The 24,205-nt window shown below is 40.4% G+C and overlaps 1 protein-coding gene across 1 annotated transcript in view; it reads left to right on the top strand.

The window, feature by feature from the left end:
- The window catches only part of nova2 (NOVA alternative splicing regulator 2), a 39,015-nt gene that overhangs the window by 10,129 nt on the left and 4,681 nt on the right, over positions 1-24,205 (top strand). The window contains exon 3 of the mRNA XM_017490773.3: positions 16,765-16,931. Coding sequence (XP_017346262.1) covers positions 16,765-16,931 — 167 coding nt within the window. The remainder of the gene's footprint in view (positions 1-16,764; positions 16,932-24,205) is intronic.

Here is a 24,205-nt window from a genome sequence, read left to right as displayed (position 1 = left end):
AATGAACAGCAATTTATGAGGTATTATCTCTTTATGTGTATTTTGTTGACATAAATAAAATGCACAGTTATTACTTTACTAATCAGTTACTAATATATTTATTTAATTAGGCTTTCACATTTAATGTGAAATTCATGTGACATTTCACTTGAACATGTAAGTAAAATGTACAATAAATGGTAAGAATACTAGAACAATCAATAGAGGACTATAAAGCTGCCTGTTGTTGCCTGCTATATTCATTACATATACACACACTTATTAGTGTTGAATTAATGTCTAATATGCAACCCCCCCCATTCTGAACTGTTTTCTAATATTTTTGATGCAAACAATAATTATTATTATATACTGTATAACCATATACAATATGTCATATACAATTTAAGAAAGATTAGTATTGAAATAGAATAAAGAAATTATGAGGTACCAAAAAGTCTTGGTCTGAATATTAATGTATTTAATTACAGCACTGTATGACAACAAAATCTCATGATTTTATCCGTGGAAACACAGAGCGAGGTGGGCGAATGAGTGAGTATTATGAGTCAGTGAGTGAAGGAGTGAGAGTGTGTGGGAGGCAGGAAAATGAAGTGATCCTCACTCATGCTGGATACCCAGGTGTGTGCTGCTTTTGCCACTGATATCAGGTCAGAGTGGGAGTTGACTAGCTCTTAGACTATGTGTTGATAGTGTGTACTAGCATGGCGCCATTCCTCCTAGTCCTCATTCCTCCTAGTTATGTAACATAACAGAAATTCCTCCAAGACACTTGTTCTCAGCTTTTATTTTCTTTGATTTATTTAATTCAGTAAATTTAGAAAGGCACCACCTATCAGACACCCAAATCATTTCCAGACCACTGGCTACGAGAGCTCTTATCTGTCAGCAGTATCTCGGATTTGTTGGGCCATTGCTCGCATTAGTTAGTACATTGAGTTTGCTTGTTTTTTTTTCCACTTTCTTTCATTCTTGAGCTCACACAGCAACTCTAAAGCACAAGCTACATGCAGTGGTTGTCTGCAAGCATTATTATCACTGATGCTGCTGGAATCATTGGTGAAAGCAGGTATATAAATTTAAGCTTCCAGGCCAAACTTTTTTGGCTTGTAGTTTTGTTGAGCGGTTTTGCGGTTTCATTTTGGAACTAAACAACAATACAAAGCAATAACAATACAAATACAACACACTTAATATTGTACTTGTCACAGTAATGTCACAACCCATATGCTGATCTAGGTCAGAACACTGGCATATATTACTAAGCATTTTCTTATGTGATAGTGTTATGCAAAAGTGGGTGTTGATCAAAACCACTGACACACATGGCCTGAAATAAATTAAATGTATGTTGCATCATACATTTCTTGAAGATTAATTGAGCCTCATCCTGTTCTGAGCAGTGGTTGATTTTTATTTTAGGCCATAAAGGCAACTGATCCTGCATTCAGCTCCTGTGCCTTAGAGCAGAGCAGGGTGCGATATTAAAGCTTTGTCTTAATCCTGCACAATGATTGTGGTTTTCAGTAGCTAATTCTCAGGCAACTGCACACACCCCCTTCATGCACATGCATACACACACACACACACACACTCATCCCTCCCCCATGCATTATCGACATTGTTGATTTCTCTCCTGTAATCTTCTTAGGTCTAAAGCTTTTTGACTGAAAGATGAAAAGCCACAACGTTACATATCTGGCCTGGATAATAGATGCCTGTATTTTTCCTTTCTGTTTCTCTGCTTTACCCAGAAATGTTCCTAGTTCATTTGATGTTGTTTAGCTTTTAGCTTTTTGCACACTGCTGAGATTCGAGGCTCCTTTGTCTGTCATTTAATCCATGACAGCACAATGATCTGAATCATCATTATTAGATGTTATCAATTTCTAAAAAGGATCGTTCTTGCAGTAACTAGTAGGATAATTAACACTGACTAGAGCGGACTGAATCGACTAAGAAGATGCTTAAATCCCTATACACTGTAGAAAAGCCTTAGTTTGGAGTTTGGGATTTGTGCTTAAACAAGTATATTAAGCTACGCCAAACCAAATTAGGCCTAATAAAGCTCAGCTAATGAGATTTTACACTCGAAATATGATGAGACCATTTACATTGCTTGCCATATTTTTCATTGGAGCAATCGAAACTCTTTTGAGCCTTGATAATCAGTTTTGTCAGAAATTCCCAAAAATATTGCCATATATAGAGGCGTCTGATTCACTTGACGTTATTGTTATTCAAGTGTGTAAAAGCCACATTGTCTGAGAAGGCTTGTCAGGGAGCATCTGGGGCCTGGCCGAGTGTCTAGAGGATAAACGAGATTCCCTTGGTCTCCCGTGGCTTTGTTTTCTTTTCCATGTGACGTTATACAGGCTGGCCGCTGCCTCAGTGATGCCCTCAGTGCCAGTCAGTGCCTGAGACCCCCATGTTCAGCTAGTCCTTACACAGAGTGGTGCAGATTAGACTCTTTTTAGAGACAAGATACTGTCAGTGATTATGAAGACTGCCATACTGTCCTAGCACCCTCACCTCTCAAACTGCTGGATTATTCTTGCTGAAGAAGGATGTTTTGTTTTGTGGTGTACCCAGAGCTCATCGCATGAATGTGGAACCGAAGACTTAACATGGCATGCACTGCCCTTAGTTAAGGTCATTGCATCTGTCTCTTCTCCACTTTGTTGTCTCCTGAGGTCTCAAGGGTGCTGTCCTTTTGCAGCCCAAATGTAAAGCCTTTCAGTCGATTAAAATGAAAAGCCACGATGGGACTTGCCATAAATACATTGGTGCAGATTTTAGACAGTGGATCAATTGTGGAAAGTTAGAGCAATACCTCCTCCCACACTCTCGCCCACAAGCTCAAACCCTCCCTTATGCATGCACAATACAAATAGTATTGATCTGTCCTAAAGCACTTGCTTCTTGAAATGAGATTGTGGCTAAATGCACTAGAGAGAGAGAGAGAGAGAGAGAGAGAGAGAGAGAGCGAGCAATATACTCCCTGTGTCTTTCCTTTGGTTTTTCATCACTCTTACCCATTTATCCAGCTGGTCCCCTGCCTAAGTCATTTTGATAATTCACACCACAGTCCTTGTCGTCCTTGGTGCAGCACACGCCACAGTTCCTTTCAAATGAATCCTCAGCTGACAGGGTGACCTTCGCCTGCAATATTAACAATCATCTTCTGTACTGACTTTCCGAACACATAATAAATCTAAGGAAAGAAAAACATTAGGTCCTCTCTAATTTTTGTTGTGTAGTAGACGCCTTTCCAATTTCCTTAGCTACAATGCAATATTTAGCTTCTCTAATTAGTTTCACTTGTAATGAGATAGATCAGATATTTTATGAATCCTGTCTTATCTGGTCTTAGGTATGAAACAGGGTGGCATCATTAGATCAGGCATCAAAAGATAACATGCAGAGAGGCTCAGAATAATGTCGCCTGTGCCCTGCTTTAGGGGGGAGGATGGAGAGATACAGTCAGCAGGAGGTCTTGGATTATGGGCCAGTTTTATGTGTGGAGGTTAAAAAATAGGAGAGCCTCAATCCCTCCTTTGTGGCATGCATGACAATGGTTTGGCCCAGCTGCGCTATGTTCATATTGATACCGAAGAGCCGCGTGTTTTAGACATCATCCTATTCCAGTACGCATGTGAATGTTTGAAATGAACATACCCTGTACATACCAGGAGGAATTCGGTTTTAATGAATTAATATAGTGTTTTTTATCACCGATTAGTTTCTGAACTGCCCATGACTGTCTATTGTGTCTGTTGTGACAAAGATGCAGAGGTAGGGAGAGAACGAAAGAATAACAGACGGAGGACAGAAGTGATTGAATATCCAGTCCTTTCAATGGTCACTGATTGGCCTGAACCGTGCAGGACAATAAAGATTGCAAGGCCACTTTTAATGACAATAGAGCCTTTGACATTACTGACAGCACAGGTCCTCGAGACTGGGGGAGGGGCAATCCCGTCTGCCCTCGGAGGTGTATGTCTGAGTGTGAGACTGCAGGAGAGACAGACAGGCGCAGAGAGGGAGTGAGCAATGGAAAGTGAGAGTAATAACCTGCTGTTGGGATTCCACAAGGAAAAATAAAATTTGAATGTATACATGTAATTACTACATACTACATACTACATAGCATGCTATCTATATGGAACGCTCAATAAAACAGAGATATTATATAAAATCATGTTAAGGGATACAGAAAGTTCTGTTATGTTGCATAACTAGGTCAGCTGTTACATTTACGTCTCTCTATTTGAGCAGACATGAGTGACTACATCTAGAGGAGAAAGCCACCCACCTCTCTCTTTCTCTGTGGTTTCTGATGAGCTCATCAGTAAATCTGTCCGAACCCCCTCTATGTTCAGGATAGCAGAGACTTGACATTTAGGAAATTATGTGTTTACTTTTCACTAAAAAGTGCTTGTTGATGAGTCTAACACACACCAGTGCTGTCATATGTACTATCCATCACATACAATAGTTCCTAGTGAAATGTGTTTAAATGCAACTTGGCTGTAATAAAAGACGCTGATTAAATGACCCATGTTTGCTAGGTTTATTTTGTCCTTTATTAACTGTGGTGGTTTTGGTGATCTGTTTAATTAATTTGTATCATTTTATTATTCTGCTTCTTTTTATATCATTTATGTAGCAGGAATGACTGAAACATCATTCACTAAAGTTCATAAATTCTATTCGTTGTACTGTTACTATTTAAATATACAAATGAATCATGCCATTTGTATTCAGCTTTAGGTATCCAGGTGAGAAAATATTACTCAGAAACATGGACATTCTATTTCAGTAAATACATTTTTAAGCATCTATAAGACAAACACTAGCTAGTTCTTCACATTCATGCCATCAGTCTACAATGGATTTGTCTCTGAGGTGACTGAAGTGACCGGCAATCCTATAATAACGTGCTGAGGCTGATCTTATAAAAGTGGGCTCATCGTGGTTTTTTTGCTGCAGAGTGGGGGCCCTTCTTTACACGCCCCTCCTTCCCCCACACAAAAAGCGCTTTGTTTGCATGCACACATAGTCGCCCCGGAGATGCAAACTAAAGTGACGTCTCCAGAGGCGAGAGGTCCCCTTCTATCCTGATCGCCCGAGAACTCCACCATCTCTCTCCTGTCCTCTTGTTCTGCCTTGGAATTTAGGAGAGATGGCGTGTGGCTGCGTCACTCAGCTTCAGGATGGATGTGTGATTCTGAAGTCTGATCACGTAGAGAGGCCCTGTCATTTCAAAGCCATTCATAGAGCAGCAGGGCTGCCTCCATTTTGAAATATGGACGAGAATAAAGAGGCTGCAATGGATGTCTCGCTGTATTTTAAACTATTATGTAAATATTCTCATATCATATATATTTATATATTAAGCATGCAGTGATAAAAGATTATATGATATATAATATTTGGCACATAAAATATTGAGGACACATCAAAATACCAGATCCCATTTCTAGGGAAAAATGCCTTAATTTGGAGAAATTTAAGCACAACATTCCTTGTATCTATCTCACTGGAGACTATAACATACTCCTACCGACTACACAAGAGTGGCAATCTTAAGTTTTTTGGCAATCTGAGTAATAAGCAATAAGTAGCATTTTTATTATGCATCTTGATTATATTAAGAAGTAAACTGTGATATAGGCTTATGTAAAGGTATTTAACATGATATGAAATTTTATATTGGCACATGCTGAATGCATATCGAACAATTGTGTTATTTGTTTAACATTTGTAAATCAGTTGTCCAACATGCCACAAGAGTATTATAGCTTTTTACTAAAAAGCTACGTATTACAGAAGCTTCGATGTGAAAGCTTTAAGCACAGTGTGACAGGTCATACAACAGCGGCCTTTACGCGGACATTATTCTGTGAAGGCAGAATAATTACATGACTGCAAGCTTTGATGAAAATCAAATACAGCTATGCTAATCAAGCCATCTGCTTGCCAGGCCTTTTTGGCCTGTGCTTGCTTAGATCGCTCTGCAATCACCGGATGCAGGGGTCTCGTGCGCCCTTCTCTGATTGCGCATTCACTCCAGTGACGCTCGGGCTCTTTCGGGTACTGTAGCAGTCATTCCCATTGCATGATGTGTTTGTGACTATATAATCATTTCATAGCTATGTCTTGGTTTAGAGCATGTTTAGAGGCATTCAGGAATTTTTAAATGAGAAAAGCCTCCTACTTCAGTCCAGGACAATGGACAGCTGCATTGTGTCTTGCAGGGGGCCACCTTTCTTTTTAAAACCCAACGTGGTGAGTTGCGACAAAGAGGTGCATTGAGGGCAAGCGGTGGGTTTCTTTTGGAGCAGACCCAGCCTCCTAGCATAAGGGACAAAGCTCCCCCTCTGTGCCCCCAGAGCTCCCTAAAAGAGACTGAGTTCCGCAGCTGCCTCCTGCTCCTCATTCTCACCCCCCTCTTCATTTCTCTAATCCCCACTCAATGACCCCGTAACTCTCTCTCCCTCTTGTCTCGCACTCGCTCTGTGCCTTTCTCTTACACACCCACGCCCACAACCACAAACATCCCCCATATCCTACCTCTAGCCCATCAGTCTCTAATGATTCATTTCTCTTTCGGGCGAGAAAGCTGTCAGCTGTCGGAACGTCACCTTCAACATGCAGCCTGTGCGCTTCACTTAATTGCAACACATCAGCTAATGCTAATTATCTTTGACCCCACAATAATGTCAATGTTGTCTGCGTTTATATATGGTTATGTATAAGCCTGAGAAAGAAATGACTTGTACTGCTGAAACAGCTTTGAGGAAAAACCAATTCCTTGGATAAGAATTGCCAGGGATGTTTTTTTGTTTTTTTGCTTTTTTGTCTCCAGTGCTGGACTTGGAGGTGGTGTGAGTGTGAAGGGTGGCAGCAAGACTGGGAACACAGCTGTTGTTCATGTCAGGATAGCAGGACTTCACTTACATGAGAACTAGAGAGGGTTAATGCCCATCGACATTTGATCTTTTTGTCTTACTGATATGTTTTTTCTGGAGAGGCAAAGGAGCAAAAACAAGCAAAGCAGCTTAAGCATAGGATGTAATAAGTATGAAGCTTGTTCAGACGTTTCAGGCTTGTGATTTGATGCCTTTAAAGCCCATTCTCCTACTTCTGAGTGCATATTCCCTGTATATGTAAAGTAAATATTTGCCCTGGGCTTAAAATGTTTGTTCATATTGAATAACAGCATAGCAACATCCCTACACGTCTTTTGTTCTAATGAGTATATGGCTCTGCCCTTTCAGACACGTGAAGCTGTAGACACAAAGGAGACAGCTAATTGCTATTTTGCTGATTGCTAATTGCTATTTTCTTACCCAGCCTTCACCAGATTCATTCAAATGCCCCCCAAAAAATGTCCAGCAAACACAGCCAAACTAGGGTTCTTAGAGCAAAATGCGAGCATGTGAACAATAAAGTTGAGCACAAAGACAAATATAGACAAATACTGGTGCCTTTTAGTTTAGGATGCTCATCTCAACTAGATAATGACCGCTGTTATTCCTGATTTTGTAGCCAGTGCTGCAGAAGATGAAGATAGCAGGCCACACGTGCATCTCTGGCATCACAATCAGAGCTTTCAGTCCTCTTCACCCACAGATTCACCTCCCTCTCCCACACAGGGCAGGTGCAGCCGGAGAAGCTGGCTTTTCAGAAGCGCTTTTGTCACTAAAAGCTACCGTCTTCTTCTGCTGTCTGGCTTGCTCAGTGTACTCAATGCCAAATCTCAGGAAAGAGGAGAAAGGCCAAATTTCACTTGTGAAAAGACTCCTACACTCATGCTCTGAGTTAGGAAAGAAACACTTGTGTTCAGTCACTAATGGGGATGCTCCTCATTCCGAGTGGAGTGCTGTAACTCCTGAGCCTGTCACTTCCTGCTCAGAGCCAGGATGATAATGTATGCATTTTGGCAAGTGCCGGTAAATAAAACTGCTCTTGACAGGCAGAGCTGATGAGGGTTTTTTTCTATACATTTTCCTAGCTCAGCCTGAGGGAGCGTGGTCCAAATGTTAAGTATTGTGCATCTCTGCAGTTTTTGTCTGCGAATGCACAGACCTTTCACCCTGATGGTGCCCTCCGGCTCTTTGTGGCTGGATAATGACTGCACTTACATCCCAGCTGAGGTCCTACTATCCAGTAGCGCATTACACAGTGTAGGTCCAGGCACTGATACAGTGTGCATGCTGTTCATGGAAGAGTTTGGTTCTCATGCATGTAATAAGGCACTACTGCACGCTCAATATTCAGTCCAATAGCAGGACAGGGCTGAGGCTCTTTAGCCTGGGCTTCTGGTCGTGCTTGCTTGGCTCCACAACCTCATTGCCTCACTGAAATTCCAGCTGTACAAAATAAGGAACAGATTGTGTGTATGATGTAAAACGGCAAGCATTCTCCAATCACCATGGATAAGGTCACTGTTGAAGGCAAAGCTGGGGTGAGTAATGCAGGTCTCAAAAATGAGCAACATCAGGGCTCACGCACAATTCAGTCACAAGGATCTCAATCCCAATGGTCCAAGGACCACATCTGTTGATTTCAGGACTGAGAGTGGACTGGTCCAGGAGGAGAAGACAGAGGGAGACCACGTGGAGTAGTGACTTTGCTGATGAAAGAACAGACTGTAAATGGAAACCTGGCTCAGGGTTTAGAGGTGCTGGAAGGTTGTGATAAAGAGCCAGAGCTTTGTACTGGCTCTGTCTGCCAGTCTGGCTCCCTTTCCCAGCCTTGTGTGTATGACTCACTGCAAGTCCGGATCCGAGATGGAGAGAGAACGCGAAATGCTGGACTCCACATGAAGAGAGTGGCCCCGTTATGTAGCCTGCTTTGGAGGTAGAAGAGCTCATGCCAATGATTGAGTTTGGCTGTCCCCCAGACAGGCAGTGTTTAGACAACTTTGACAGACTGTGGGTGAGGAGGGACAGGTGTGTGTTGGGTTCGGAGCACTTGTGTGGAACCCAACACCACCATTGGGAAATGCACTCAACAAGCTGAGGACAGCGAGGGAAAAGCATCAAGATCCAGCAGAAGGGAGGGTATAGTGGTACTTCCCCCCACCCCTTCTATACTTTCACTGCAGGGATCTTATCATGTACACAAGCAGGAATGTTAGCCTTGTACCCACCCAGGAGAGAAGTCATTTCCATTTCAAAAGTGCAAATCAGTGCACCACCATTACCATCACAATACAAACAAAGATTTCCTCTTTTTTTTACTGTCTATATGATCAGCAAATGCATGGCTCATCTCATTGCTTTGAAAGAAAATCTCATCACATGCATTATGTTAGCAGTGTAGCTGTTTTTGGAAGCAATTAAAAACTGCATAATTCTTAGGAAAAGGAGTCCCAAATGTGGTGCTCTGAGTAAGGTACAATGGTGGTTTTCCCAGTTGAAGGCCTAATTGTACATTATGAAGAAATAAGCAAAGTAGGTTACCAGATGTTCTTCAATGGGTCTGCTTTTGACACTGATTTTTCTTTTAACTGGTGCTCTAAACGCAAAATTTTATTAGCAGAAAGTATTTATTGGACTCTCTCTCTCTCTCTCTCTCTCTCTCTCTCTCTCTCTCTCTCTCTACTTGGATACTAATTACCTCAGATTTTGTACAAATTGGGCAGCCTAAATTATGAGTATAGGCTTTTTGGAACAAATTGCATGCACTGCTGGTTGCAGAAATCCCTACTTAGGAAACATAAGACGACATTATAATAGCTGTTGAATGGAAATGTGTGTGTTTTTGTACTAGACACCAATTACTGCTTATAAGACAGCAAAGTTCTCTCTTTCTAAAAAAAAAATGTATTTTAGAAGATTCTTGATTCACCTGCGGAGGAAACAGTGATGTATTTTTCCAGATCGGTCCAGGTTGAAGTAGACAAGTGCAGAGTGTGATCTGTGTTAGCAGGGATCTAAAGGCCCTGGAGGAGGAGCCCAGCTGTGGAGACAGGCAGTGTGAAAAGAGAGTCTCAGCATGTTCCTTCCTTCGTCCTGCACGCACACACACACACACACACACACACACACACACACACACACACACACACACACACACACACACGCACACACTTTTCTGTCACTCCACAACTTGGGCAGACTACTTCATTATTCATACAGAGCAGGGAGGGATCTTAATTAGGTCGCCATGGATTAGGATGGGGTACTGGAGTACAGTGAAGCAGACAATGGCTCCTCCTCCTTCTGTTCCTCAGCCTAATGCCAGATAGGACATCAGTCACTGTCGGAATCAGCTGTGCTGACCAGGAATTCACACCAGCTGCATTTATCATACAGATCTTCAGAGAACGCAAATAGGTTAGGGGATGTACGTTCGTTGTCCATAAAACAAATGTGTGTGTTCATGCATTTGTAGATTCCCAGTTCCTCGTCATTCCCAGTGCACCATACCCAGATAAGTGTTCAGTTGTAACCCTAAAAAATCAGTAGGCTAGGCTGCATTTTTTTATTGGTTATGGTAACTAAATATGGGCAAGTAAACCTGCAAGTACATGTAAGTTTACTGGCTATGAAATAACACTCTGTCTAACAAGGAGTGAACACTAAAGCATCTATGGATTTTACAACTTATCCATGTAATACTGCAAAGCAACAGTGAAGGTTCCATTTATACATTATTATTATTATTAGTAGTAGTAGTAGTAGTATTGTTGTTGTTATTATTATTATTATTATTATTATTATTATTATATATTATAGTCATAAATCAGGGACTTGTTAATATTTACATATAAATATTTATTAGTACACATCTCATGGATGACATTGCAGATATATTGAATGTTGCAAATCTGCTCATAGTGGTTCAGGTCTCATGCTGGACTGGTATGTAGTGCTTTAAAAAAAAGTTTAATAAATAATTAATTGATGAATAAAGTTACGTTCCATGATATAGCATATGTGAACATTAATACACAACTGATATCCAAAATATTCAGCGTACTCTATTAAACATTCTCTGGAGCTATTCTGAAATAAATGATAGCTCTTCTCACTGGACAGTACAAACCAGCGATCCAGCATTATGTCGTTATTTCCTTAGCCAAGTTTGCCGTATCATAAAGCAGTACTCATGCTGAATTTGGCTACCCTTCTTTCTGAAGAGACATTTGGTCCCAAGTCATCATTTGAGAAAAGGAAAAAAAAAACCCAGTACAGCATGCCAATTTTCAGCAGTGTCTGATAGCATTTCTATTAAGTACTAAGTTCTGTTGTTGTTGTTACTGCTACTGTTTGTGTTTACTCCTAACACTAGTGACACATGGGAAATAATAGGGACTTTAATGGCTGTAGAGGTAACATTGACGTCCAGAAAGAAAACCTGCAAAAATCTGCAAAAACACTATAACTATGTAAATCCAAGTCACAATTAAGAAGCATTTCTAAACTAAACTAAACGAAAGAATTTTTAAATTACTGCTGAATATGGCTAAATAGGTTTTTTTGCAGCAGTTGAGTAACAGTCTACTGTCAAATTCACGTATGTGCAGAATAGTCCAGATTTATTTACAGTCGACATAGCAATGCCTGCAGTCATGCCACCACCCCACAACCTGCAGAGAATTATGCATTAGAAATGGACACAGACACTCAACCCAGGTACAGCTAGTTCTTTATTATATTACAACCATACTATGCTCTACAGCACTGTCCGGTTGTAATGTGCACAAAAGGCACACAAGTTGAAAAGAAAAGAGAAACCCTGTATGACTTTCACATCCACCATAGCAGCAGATTTACTTCCTAGACTCCCTCCTTCTTAAATGTGCAAAACACTCCCATCTGGTCTCGGCACTTTTTAAGTCACTTCCTCATCAGGCAATGAGTCACCTAAACACTCCCAAATTTACACGGTTACATGAGGGGAAACGTCGCTCACGTGCCATGTGTTCGCTCACATTTTAGTAGTAAATTCAGATTGTATATTTTATGACTGTTATTTTCGAAAGTGCCATGTATGGACCAGGCTACCAGGATAACTGGCCATATAATGAAGCATGTGTGAGGCAGTGGAAAGACAAGTTGAAACCCCTTTCCTTTCTTTTTTTTATGAAAAGATTTTTCTTTTTCTTTTCTTTTTTTGGTCTTTTTAACCATTACACGTATTTTAACCATTACATGAATCTCTTAATATTTTTTTGTTATACTTTTCATGGCATTCTTGTCTCCTTCTGACCTTGCTCTGTCTATCTTTAAACCTCCCAGCAGAGTGTGAAGTCAGGTTTTGAATGGACGAGAGAAAGAGCATGCTTATGAGTAAAGATGAAGGCAGTTACACAGTTATGATTCTCCAGCTGTTTCCTACCATGGGCCCCATGTCGACATGTAGGTTGTGTGTGGGAGGGGGGCAAGCTGTTGTGGGGGGTTCAGGATTAGGTTAAACTGAAGAGAGAAGTCATGGGGAGGTAGGGACATGAAACTCTCAATAAAACTGACATCACTGAATAGGAATTCACCCTTTCTTCCAAGGCTTTTGTTATTCTTTGGAGACTTTCTTATCCTTCCTGCACTGTTCTCCTTGTCTGTTGCATGGGGCAGGAAAAGCTTTGCTGCACAAACGAACACAGGAACAAAGTAAAGTTCAGAGAATCCTTTTTCCTCTCTCCTAAATGAAAGTCTGCAGTCCAGTCTAGTCAGCTGAAGTGTTTGCATTCACAGGGGAGCACAAAAGTCAACTGACACATTAACTACATGATCAGTTTCAAAGACATAAAGTGATTTGCGTGGAAACCATTTGCAAACTTCTTTAACATAATGACATAAGCACATGCAATGCTGCCTTGCTGTCACTGCCTTGCATGCTGCCTCTCTACTTTGAATAATAACACATTACATCATCTGCAGCTGCCCCACAATATTTTCAGGGGGTTTGCCAGTTGCCGTGGTGATGGAGCTATGTCATAGGGCCTGGACCGCCCCGACCTCCCCCCTCCAAAACAACCAAACTGCATCACACATGCACGTCCCTGTTTTCAGTGGCCGTCTCTTACAGGACCCATCTGGTTAGTGACTACAATCAACTGGCTTGTGTTGGGCAGACAGGAACATACAAGGGTAATTGGTTGGTTTTTTTTTCAGGCCCCTCCTCTTTCACAGTACCTCCTGCAACTTTCTCATGTCTGATTCGAATGCAAAGTCAGGAAACATCTGTAAACTTGTCCAAGGGCAGGGTCCTATGCTCCGTAGGTCCTGTGGGCCTCAGTTGGAAGATGCTGAAGGAGGCGATTACGTATCAAGTTTCCTGGACACACCATTCACTGTGTATCTTCAGATACAGACAGCTCTTCCCTTGGTTCCAACAGTTGCTCTCATCTGTTATGCTGCACATGGCAGTGTAATTGGTTATTGAGTTTTCTGTGGTTATATCTGTGGCTTCAGTGCCCTGTCAAGCCACTGATCAATCCATCTTCCTGCCTCCTCCACTGAATTGGGATGTGTAGTGATCAGCACTTTTCGAATGATAGTTGTCTTCTGTCTCTGAGGACAGACTTTTAGGAGCACACTGTGCAAAGGAGAGCATGGTGTTAGCAAAAGAGCCAATGAGTCACTGTGGGAATTTATTATGACTAATTGATCTCATCTCATCTAGCAGTACTACAGTGATTCTTGACTGTCCTGTTTCCATTTGAATATTCTCATTCTCCAAGTCCTAGCATGCTGCATGAATAGTGCCCTGTAAAGTTATAGTCAGTGATTTTTATGAAATTAAGCTGAAGTTAGCTGTTTTTAAACTAAAAAAAATTCTAATGAATTCAGCCATACCCTTAGTGTTCCCTCCAAAAGTCTGCTTCTAAAACACATGCCTAGGTTAGAATGCATGAAAGTCAATACAAGGGGCATTTCAGTTTTACAGGTAACATGATTACCTTATATTCATTTCGATTTTACACCATTTTCTGCCAACTTAGCAGTACCAATTTCTCACTTATTAGTTAGTATCACTGCTACCGATTGTGAAGGCCAGTATGGCCATCCTTGGAGACACATGATGTTATCCACTGCAGCTTTCTGAACTGCTGCTGATGCAACCTCTCAGGGCAGCTGAGCATGTTTCCTTTTACATGAGCTCATGGGTGTTTGTGACATGGTCTTGGTCGGGATATGGTCTTGGTCGGGATTCAAGCTCGCAATATCCAGTCAATAAGGCAGACATTTTGCTGTTTTGCCATTCAAAAACCTCAGAGATACCTTCATGTCCTGGCTGGTTGAATGTTAGTGGTCCACATCATTAGTCCCCCCACCCCCTCCGTTTACAGAGCCCATGGCAGTACAGAGACCAGAGTTTTTACATCTATGGTGATATTTTATTGAGAGCTATGTGAATTTAAGGAGAACTTCCCCAAATATTACAATATTAATTGTATGTACTTAACAGTCACTGGCCCCACCTTAAATGGGTGCAATAAATATCCAATATCATAATGATTCACAAGCTCTTTGGTCTGCTGTATCTCAGTCCTCTAAGATGCATCTCATTTTGTCAAGAACACTTTAGAATTTTGATTATTTATAATGAGTGTTCAGTTATTCTAACAATATTTGTTATAAAATGTTCCCAGTAGCAGGAATAGTGAAGTGGCGGTCCACATAGACCCTGCAAGATAGGAATGTATGACTCACTCAATTAACAAATCCACTAAAACAATTTACCATACAGCCACGGTGGCATTCCCTAGCTGACTGTATAAAACCCATGAACTGGTCAATACCTTTTTCTAGGCCTTTTTTTATACTGTGCCTGAAGCAGATGATATTTCCTTATGTGAGAGTTCCACACATGCTGATGTATATCAGATGGAGTTGTAGATGAATATGTTGGACTGTCTCTACTCCTGGAAGGTACATCTTGCTGAATGGGGAGCACAAAGCTGAGCCAAAAGTCCACACTGTCACCCACAGGACTTGTATCTGTATTCAAATTTTACAGCTGAGATCCATCTGGATGGCTTTTGCACACTGTCCAGAGCACATTGCTGATGGATTCAGCAATATGGATGGATAACTGTAGAGACAGGGCTTTTTCCACAATGCATAGTGCAATAGTGCACTGTGTGGAATAGAAATCCAATCTTTGCCACAATGTGGCACTTCTGTAGAGATGGAAGATCCCCGCTGACCTTCTCATGCCCCTCAGTGCCATCTAACACACTCACCCAGCCTGCCAAGTCCTTTTATATCAGGCTGTCAACACATCAACATTAAATAGAATACAAACATGCTAACTATGATAGCACATTTATGTTAACGTTTAACAAACTAAGAAGTTTCGCTGTGTTTGGCTGTGATGTGTCTATGGCTGTTTCTGACATGGTGTCACTTTCCAATACCCCTTCTCAACTTGCTGTCAAAACAATAGTGGTCTCTGCTTCAGTAATCTGCCTCCCTGATTGGTCTGTCCCAGATTACTCTTGGGCCACCAGCTGTCAGGGGCTTAGCAAAGCTTTCTTTTCTCTTTTTTTTATGAACATGAACCATGAGTGTGATATTCCTTCAGTTGGGTTTATTTATAGTAGAGCACCATCTAGCAAGGTGGGACCCCTACCCAATCACATTCACTGCAAAAAAAAACAAAAAAACAATGGTAGGCTAGAGGAAGTCGGAAGCCCTTACTGCACAGTGCTGATAAGGGCCCATTTGCATCCCACCCTCCCAGAGGCCTAGAGAGTTTCTGGCTGAGGATTAGTTTATGGGTTTTTGTCCGTCACTCTAATTCACTCTCTCTCTCTCGTTCTCTCTCTCTCTCTCTCTCTCTCTCAAGATATCACACACACACTCATGTCTTTAGTGTTCATTGTTGTGTTTTTGGAATCTAACGCCCACATCCTTGGCTGCTTTTGAAGCATGGGTGACACTTCGTTATCCTCTCATGTAAACCCTTCATTTTGAAATGCAACCAGAGGCCTGGAGTTTTCACTGAAACAAGGCATGTACACTGTTTGCATTCCACTGGCGACACACTCCTGCTGACCATTAAAACATGTTGAGAGCTGATATCAGACCAGAATTAATTAAAGTTGGAAACTTGGGCATCTATCTAATGGAAGACCATCTGTGACTGCCTAAAATAGTAGCACTGTTAATGCAGCTGCTTTCAGAAATCTAGCGTGCACCGATACATAGTATGTACATGTGCACATGTCTTAACTCTAGATATTTAGTCACTAACAGGGAACTATAAATCATATCTAATTGCGTGCCTGGATTTGCACAGTGCCAGACAATAGATTTCTTTTTCTAAGCCTATTTGATAACCTGTCCTATGCTGGTTATGTCACAAATTTGGGAAAATTCATGACGTCTAACCTTAAGTAGATTTCTCTGCTAAGGTAGATTGTGAAAGCATGTAGTAATTGAAAATACGCTACATCACTGTGCATACAACTCCAAAAGCCATTAAGACCAAGAACATGCTGAACACCAGTAAATCGTTGCCATTTGGAAAGTATTCCTGTTATTGCTGACTAACAGGCTTACTGAATGATAATTCATGGCAGGATACATTTTATTGCAGTGTAATAGCAACTCTGGACGAGTTGTGAAAATTTGGAATTGGAGGACTGAAAGTATTAGGAGCCATAATGTAATTTCCATAGAAAATTTCCCATGACTATCTTTTTTTTTTGCTTTCTTTTTTTTTTTTACAGATTGGATGGAATTGTGTCATTAATTGGTTTAATTAAAAAATGCATCCCTCATTCTCTGTCTTTGGCAGGAACGACTGAGCGAGTGTGTCTGATCCAGGGCACTGTGGAGGCCCTTAACAGTGTCCATGATTTCATAGCCGAGAAGGTCCGGGAGATGCCTCAGAGCGCCGCCAAAACAGAGCCAGTCAGCATACTTCAGCCACAGACCACGGTCAACCCAGACCGCATCAAACAGGTGAGGCGTTGCATCCTCAGGTCATGCTCTCTGCCCATGACACTGACATTTCCTCTTCCTGTTTCTTTTGCATCTCAGAAGAGCTCAGTGCAGCACAGGATAGACAGCCTCAAAATAAACAAAAAACTTGAAGCTATTAGGCATCGTGTAGCATGTTATCCTGAATAAAGTTTCCTTGTGCTCTTTTCAGGATTCAGATGCATTTGATTTAGAAGTGCTAATTGGGATGCAAGTGTCTAAATGACCATGGGCCTGCTAACATCTGCCAATAAAGTCTTGTAATCATCTCGTAAACACATGGAAGAAAATCAGGAGCGACATTTTGATCGCATTAACTCACATTGTAAAGCTTGATGTACTCAGTTATAAAATGAACCGGTCAGAATGGCCTTTTGTATTACAAACACATGCACAAAGATTGCGATTGCATGGCTCGATTATACACATCATTGATTGTGTTCCAGCTGTTTAAGCAATTATTACCACTAGCCAACTTCTCGATTATGCACTATCGATCCTGTAGACCACTGCATTGTTTTCAGCACTGATTGCACTTGCTTATTTCTCTTTCTCTTTATGAAACTGACCTCAGGCGAAAGAGAGCCGGGTCACTATTTATGCATAATTTAAAACAGCGATATGCTTATTCCCACAACTGTAACTGTAATCCTGAGCGCCTCGCTAACACCGCTGTGTTTTTTATACTTGTGTTGCAGTCTCTGCAGAGCCATAACCTGGATTCATGGGTGAAAAGGGAGGGGGGTGGGATGTAGGCTGTCTGTTTCTGCGTAGCTGTCGTTCTATTTATTAATGCGCATCATTTACAGGAGTTATCAGACAGGCAACACACCTCTGCACTGGTGCGATGGCGACTCTACTGTCTCTTCTTCTCCTCACACAGCCACACAGCAGCCATAAGAGGGCACACCATGTATTTGTATGCACATTCGGTTTTACAGCTTCATAATATAACCATGCACAGCATTACACAATGTTGCTACCATTGATTTATATGATAGGATAAATGATCATGGGCATTATTGTGATAAATAATACTTAGAACATTGGTGCTTTGACTGCCAGACGGCGATGGGTGGACCAGCAACAAAAACGCTGTTTGATCCGGTTTCTGTGTTCCGTTTTTTTCTGCACATATTGTCAGAAGCGCGGCTGTCGTGGCATGTGTCTCATTACTGCAGGCCCCAGGGGGCACACTGACCGAGGGATGTAAGATAAGATGTGAAGCCATGTTAAACAACAGCTGCCAGCCTCCTGAAAGGATCGACAGCCACTAATCTTGCAGCCAAATGGTGGTAGGGCATGAGGACAGCTAACACCAAACTTCATTTAAAGCTAATACTGTGACAGGACCGCCTCCTCGTGCCAACACAACAGCATGCACAGTGCGAACATACTATGGATGTGATATGACACATGACAAATCATGATATTTCCTAAATGCTAAATCGTTTTGGTGATCATAATCTGATGATCATCAAAATCATACTAAAAGGTTACTGATGCATTTAAGACACAGCAAAGTGTCAGTATTACTTTATTTAAGATGGAATGTTTAACATGTTATTGAAAAATGTTTTAAAAAAAAAAGATAAACATAAGAGCATTGCTGCATATTTTCTCTCACTATTCTCACTAAATCAAAATGTGACAATATATAAATATACTTTATTATGCAGTTTGGAAATGCTTTCATATCACTTCAAATTCTCTAGCCTGCTGGCTAATTGCCATTAAACTAGCTAGCAGTTCTCACAGGTAGACACAATGGATTTCAGTATGTGAGCCTCAACATATATTTCCACATTCTCAGCAATTTATAGCTGAACCTGTCCAAATAAACCAAAGCCTGTCAAAATATACAATTTTAATCACTGACATTAGTTAAGTTAGCAAGGCTGCTACGTAGTTGCTCCTGAAGTACCTCACATTTGTCTCGGGTAAAAAACAAGCCGGATTTCTGTATGTGACGCTCAGTTTGCAGTGTCATATTCTCAGCAATTTATTTAACAGTCAAACATATATCATTATTCTCATTACTATTTTTTCCTAACTTACATCAGCTAGGTTAACTTAGCATGCAGGTTCTGTGGTTAAAAGTTTGAATTAGTGGCTTACTGGACCAGGATAAAGCTGTTGAGCCTGAGCTGATTTTGTGATATTACACACTGAGCTCATTAATAATGCTCCCAGAATCAGCTTTTCATGTAAGTACTTAGAAAGTTTAAACATATAAACTTGAACATTTGCACAATGTGAACATTTTAGACCCAAGACCTGTCAGTGATGTTTTCAGTGACAGTTGTATATATGCATAGGACACAACCTTTTACAATATACAAGAGAATTTTGAGTCTCATGGTTTGTTTATATTATGAAACATGGGATAAATCTTTGTGATACCTGTTTTAGAAGTTTGTCGATGTCTGTTAATTTATTACCTTTTCATACTTTATAAAAGTCTGTAAACATTGTTGAATAGAATAGAGAAGGCTTTTGAAGTCATCATTTTTCCCCCAGTCTAATACATATCTCAGTTTGCAAATGAAAGTGGACAATCTCTTCTCCTGTTTTCTTTGAATGTCGTTTTCAGACAAGGTAAAGGAAACAATTTTAAGGAAAGGAAATCGGCTGCATTCATGACAATTTAAATACAGCCCAGAGTTCTACTCCCATTTTCCCTCTGCCATTTACTCTCACCCGCCAGTGGTTCCTTGGTGGAGGCCGAGTTTCCTTTGACCTCTTCCTCACTAATGCAACACCTGCTTCCCACATCCTGTTGTTGCCTGCTCCCTACAGGAAGTGGCCTATAAATGCACAGAAAATCAGGAGTCTCCATGCTTCTAAGTCAGCTCTGATTGCACTCCCTGGGGGAGCATTTGTGGAAAATCCTTATTTTTTCTCACAAGACAGGACAATTTCTTCTTAAAACTCGTTTAGTTTTAAGAAATGCAATAATATTCAATGCTCAAGGACCTATGGCATGATTTGAACAGTTTGTGAATGTTTTCAGTAGGGAGAAGTTCTATTACTATATATCTAATCAGACATCAGTTTCAGAACACCTTAAATATCAGTCAACTGAATTTGTATTTCAATTTGAAATACTAAAAAGTGTAGTGATTGTAACAAGAACAGGCCAGTATGGTCATTTTAATAAATGTTATATATATCAGAAATATACATCATCCCCACTGTATTAATGTCTCAACATTGGATTGATACTGATGGTTGGGGATTGACTTCAGTGGTGTTGCTATTTGCTACTTAAACCACAATTTCCCTCTAGATTCCACCAAACACTAGCCTATTTAATTATCTTGCATCTTGAATCTAATAAGAGTTCTCATTGGAGCGAACACACACACACACACACACACACACACACACACACATAAAAACAGCAGTGTGCCATACTCGTCTGCTAAATTAAAAGCGACATCAGGGAAATTGCTATAACATTGGAAATGAAAAAAAAGCAACTTGTGTCTGACACTACCCGCCCATCCTTTTCCCTGTCTGGTCCATGGGGAGGCAGGGGTGTGTGTGCGGTGGAGATTGCTGTGGCTGAAGGTAGCCAGAAATAATTTATTCCATTTTTAACCTTCAAATCCATCAACCCACTGCAAAAAAAGGTCACTCTATTTTTCTGTCAAGTATCGATCCAATTTGGAGAGTAGCCAGAGCAGAGGGAAAGCGTTACACAACACTGGTTGTCAGACAAGGAAGTGCATCCCCCAAATGCTGGGCTCAGATCTCTTCTTGGAGGAAGGAATTACAAGTTGGCTGTCAGAGTCTATGTGTGTGTGTTTGTGTGTGTGGAGTCAGATGTAGGTCGTTTTGGGGAAAGAGTTGGCGATGCATTTGTAGAAAGCGCTCATGTGGCTCTGATTGACGCTGCTGTCAGCCTGATTATTTTATGCATGTTTCAACTAACAGTATTTTACTCTATGATGGGAAAATAGTACATAATACATAAAAATAAAACATAATACATAAAAATAAAACATAATACTGAAAATTGAATATTCAAATATTTCCATTTTTGTAATTCGTGGGAGGCTTTAGTCATTATGGCTGTATCAATATGTTGAATATATACTATATACTGTATAATAATAATAATAATAATAATAATTATTATTATTATTATTATTATTATTAATGATTTCTTTCATTAGTTATTTATTCCTTACTTATTTTTTCAGGACAGTTTGCACCAAAGAAAACTGAAATAAGCAAACATTTTCAAACAAACAGCTTGTCTTTATTACCTCTGTTTTGTATTGAACTATATTATATACTGCACAAACATTGCTGATCATTTTTTTCTGCTTAAATACGAAATCTTTTCATTCGGTTAAGTCTGGGCCACACTGTGTATGTAGACATTAGAACAACCGTGATACAGCAGTGCCTAGGAATCTGCATGCCTCATTAATCAGTGTCAGAGTTGCATATACACTCTGTCTCATCACACCTTCTGATCATCTCTGACCCCTGGAGAGGCAAGTTGCAGAATTCTTTGATGAATGTACGATGTGAGCTGTCCAAAATGCTAGAAAAATGAATAATAAATCAAACTCTTATAAAATATACATGTATAAAGAATGCCTTTTATGTGTTTTGTAGTGTAGACGTCTGCAGGGAACAGATTGTGTGATAACGTACTACTACAAGAAAGTTGTTTACGTTTATATTTTGGTAAATACAGTTTTACTAATACCAACTTTTAGTTCCCTGAAGCTTGTTCAGTCGATAAATCATTCATTTGAACTTTAGTAACAAATGCAGCACCAGTCAAAGTTTTGACACATGAATGGATCCATGATTTTCTGGATTGTAAAGTTATTTTAATCTGAAAGTTTGTGTTGAGAATATGAATATATTCACAAACAAATATGTGAATTTATTTACAGAAGAAATTTTTTTTATATCCCACCATTTTATTTAGAAGAACATGAGGAAACTTGCATACGTTGTTGCAAAAGCCAGGTGAGAATGGCAGATATATGCAAAGCTTGATTCAGGGTTCTTTAAAACCTTAGATGAAATATAGTTTAAATATATCATTGAACTTTTTGGTCATTACATGGGTCAACGTGTGTTATTTCATAGTTTTCATATTTCATATCAACAACAGACAGTAGGTGTGTCCAAACCTTTGACTGGTATTGTATTACCAATCTGAACCAATCTGTCTCTGTATTTTCAGTCTTTTGTTCATCTCCTTTCAAGCACAGGTGATGCATTAGTTTGTCAGATTTTTATTATTATTCTATTTCTATTGAATACAGTAACAGCTGTGAACGTAACTGTTCTATATTTAATTCTTTTAACATCTTTTATTATAGGCTTCTAATAATAAATAAAGAACGAGTCATACATTGCATAAATTATCATGCCTATCATGGCTAAAGAGAAATGATTATTTATTAAGTCAGTCTCTCGTATCTGTTGGCTGTGATATTGCACTCACTTCACTTGGAACTGACTTGAAAAGAGAACCTTTTACTGTTAATAAGCAATTCATCAATGAGTAAACTTAAATAAAATCAAATTAAATTCATAAACTAGCTTTAATCTTGTATAGAGTCAGTACAGTTTGTGTCAAGCCAGGAATACACTGTGATAATTCCAGAGATTTAATAACGCAATATTGTTTTTAGATCAGACTGCGCACCCCTAGAGAACAGAATGTGAGCCATTGTGGGTGTGGCAGGAGGTGGATTTGCTCTTGATTTGGAGTTATTACAGGCCAAAACTATTTTTGGACCTTTGATGACAGAGATCTGCTGGAGGTATGAAAGGGATATGATAATTTAGGTTTCATTTAACCATGATACATTTCCAGCACATAACTGAATAATGCAGGATGATCAGTAGACTCAGCGGGTCCTAATCACGTCCTCTTAATGTATAATATTTACGGTCCAATAATTTCCCCCCTCTGCTCCTCTTCACGTGTGGCATCTAAACAGAGGTTGATGTGAAAGGAAAGAAAAGGTTAAACAAAAAGCTTAGTGTGACAGGGGGAGGGATGGAAATGACAGGCGAGAGTAATCCTCCAGGCTAGAGCAAACTCCTCACTTCATTCTGAATAAAAAACGACAGCGAAAGTCAGCAGCTATTTGCATCTTTTTCGACCCAAAAGCATGAGGACTCATGAGAAGCATGTGAATGTGGTTCTGGACCCTTACTGGAGAACTGCAGCTTCGACCAACCTTCAATGAGAAGGTGAGAAAAAGGACAAGGTGTTATTTTTAACCAGCTGCAGGTTATGTTGTGCTTTTTTCTGCATTAATGCCAGTGGTCAGGGCACACAGATGCAGCACAGGGATGGGCGAAATAAGCCTGGGATCAGGAGACAGGCGATTATCCTAGAGTCAAGCGCTTAAGACTTCAAAGTGCAAACAGCTTCAGTTGTGGAGTCACACATCACTCTGGGATACAGAGACAGGCACTGTGTGTGTGTGTGTGTGGTGGAGGGGAACAGTTGCTGTTTTCCTTGGAGGGTTGGGCAGGCCCTTAAAGGCCCTGTCCAAATTCTCATCCCACTGAGCGTTTCAGAGAGAGCTCAGAGAGGGATTCAGGTTTCGTCACAATGCTATTAGAAAATAGATGCACATTTAGGTCTTGTGCTTACTTGAGCAGTGGTGTGAAGTGTTTCCAGAGGGTTTGTACACGATGCTGCATGTGTCAATGTGGCCTGTTGGATAGTGTCTTTAGATGTGCCATTGTACAGGCTCAGGGGGGCTCATTTGCAGCTTCAGCGAAAGCTCAGCAGAAAGAAGGCTTTTCCTTTGTTGAATTTGTGCTGGGCTCAGGCTCTGCACTCATTTAATTTATTTTGCGAGGCAGAGATGTAGCAAAAAAAGTGTGGCTTTGAAATAGCACTTAGAAATGCACAGATCCTTTACGACTGAGCTGCATTTTATTGCCCATTACCCACAACCCCCTGCAAACGCCACACATGCTCACAGTTCATTAAAGGTTCCATATGGATGGAGGTCCAGGAGCAGATCTTGCTCATTTTCAAACATACACATACATGCTCTCTTTCTTTTTGTCTCACACACTCACACACCCTCCCTCTTCCCTCTTTCTCTTTCATGCTATTTCTTATCCGTTCCCTGATTTTTTTTTTTTCCCTCCCTCACTTTGGTATAACAGGAGGGAGGGTCGGGAGATTTTTCTCAGCTTTGTGCTCGATTCTTTCAGCACAATCAGCTTGCGTTAACCCGTGAGCCAACCTT

The sequence above is a fragment of the Ictalurus punctatus genome, chromosome 17 (assembly GCF_001660625.3).
Source record: "Ictalurus punctatus breed USDA103 chromosome 17, Coco_2.0, whole genome shotgun sequence".
Taxonomy (NCBI): Eukaryota; Metazoa; Chordata; class Actinopteri; order Siluriformes; family Ictaluridae; genus Ictalurus; species Ictalurus punctatus.
This window is presented reverse-complemented; position numbering and strand designations above follow the sequence as displayed.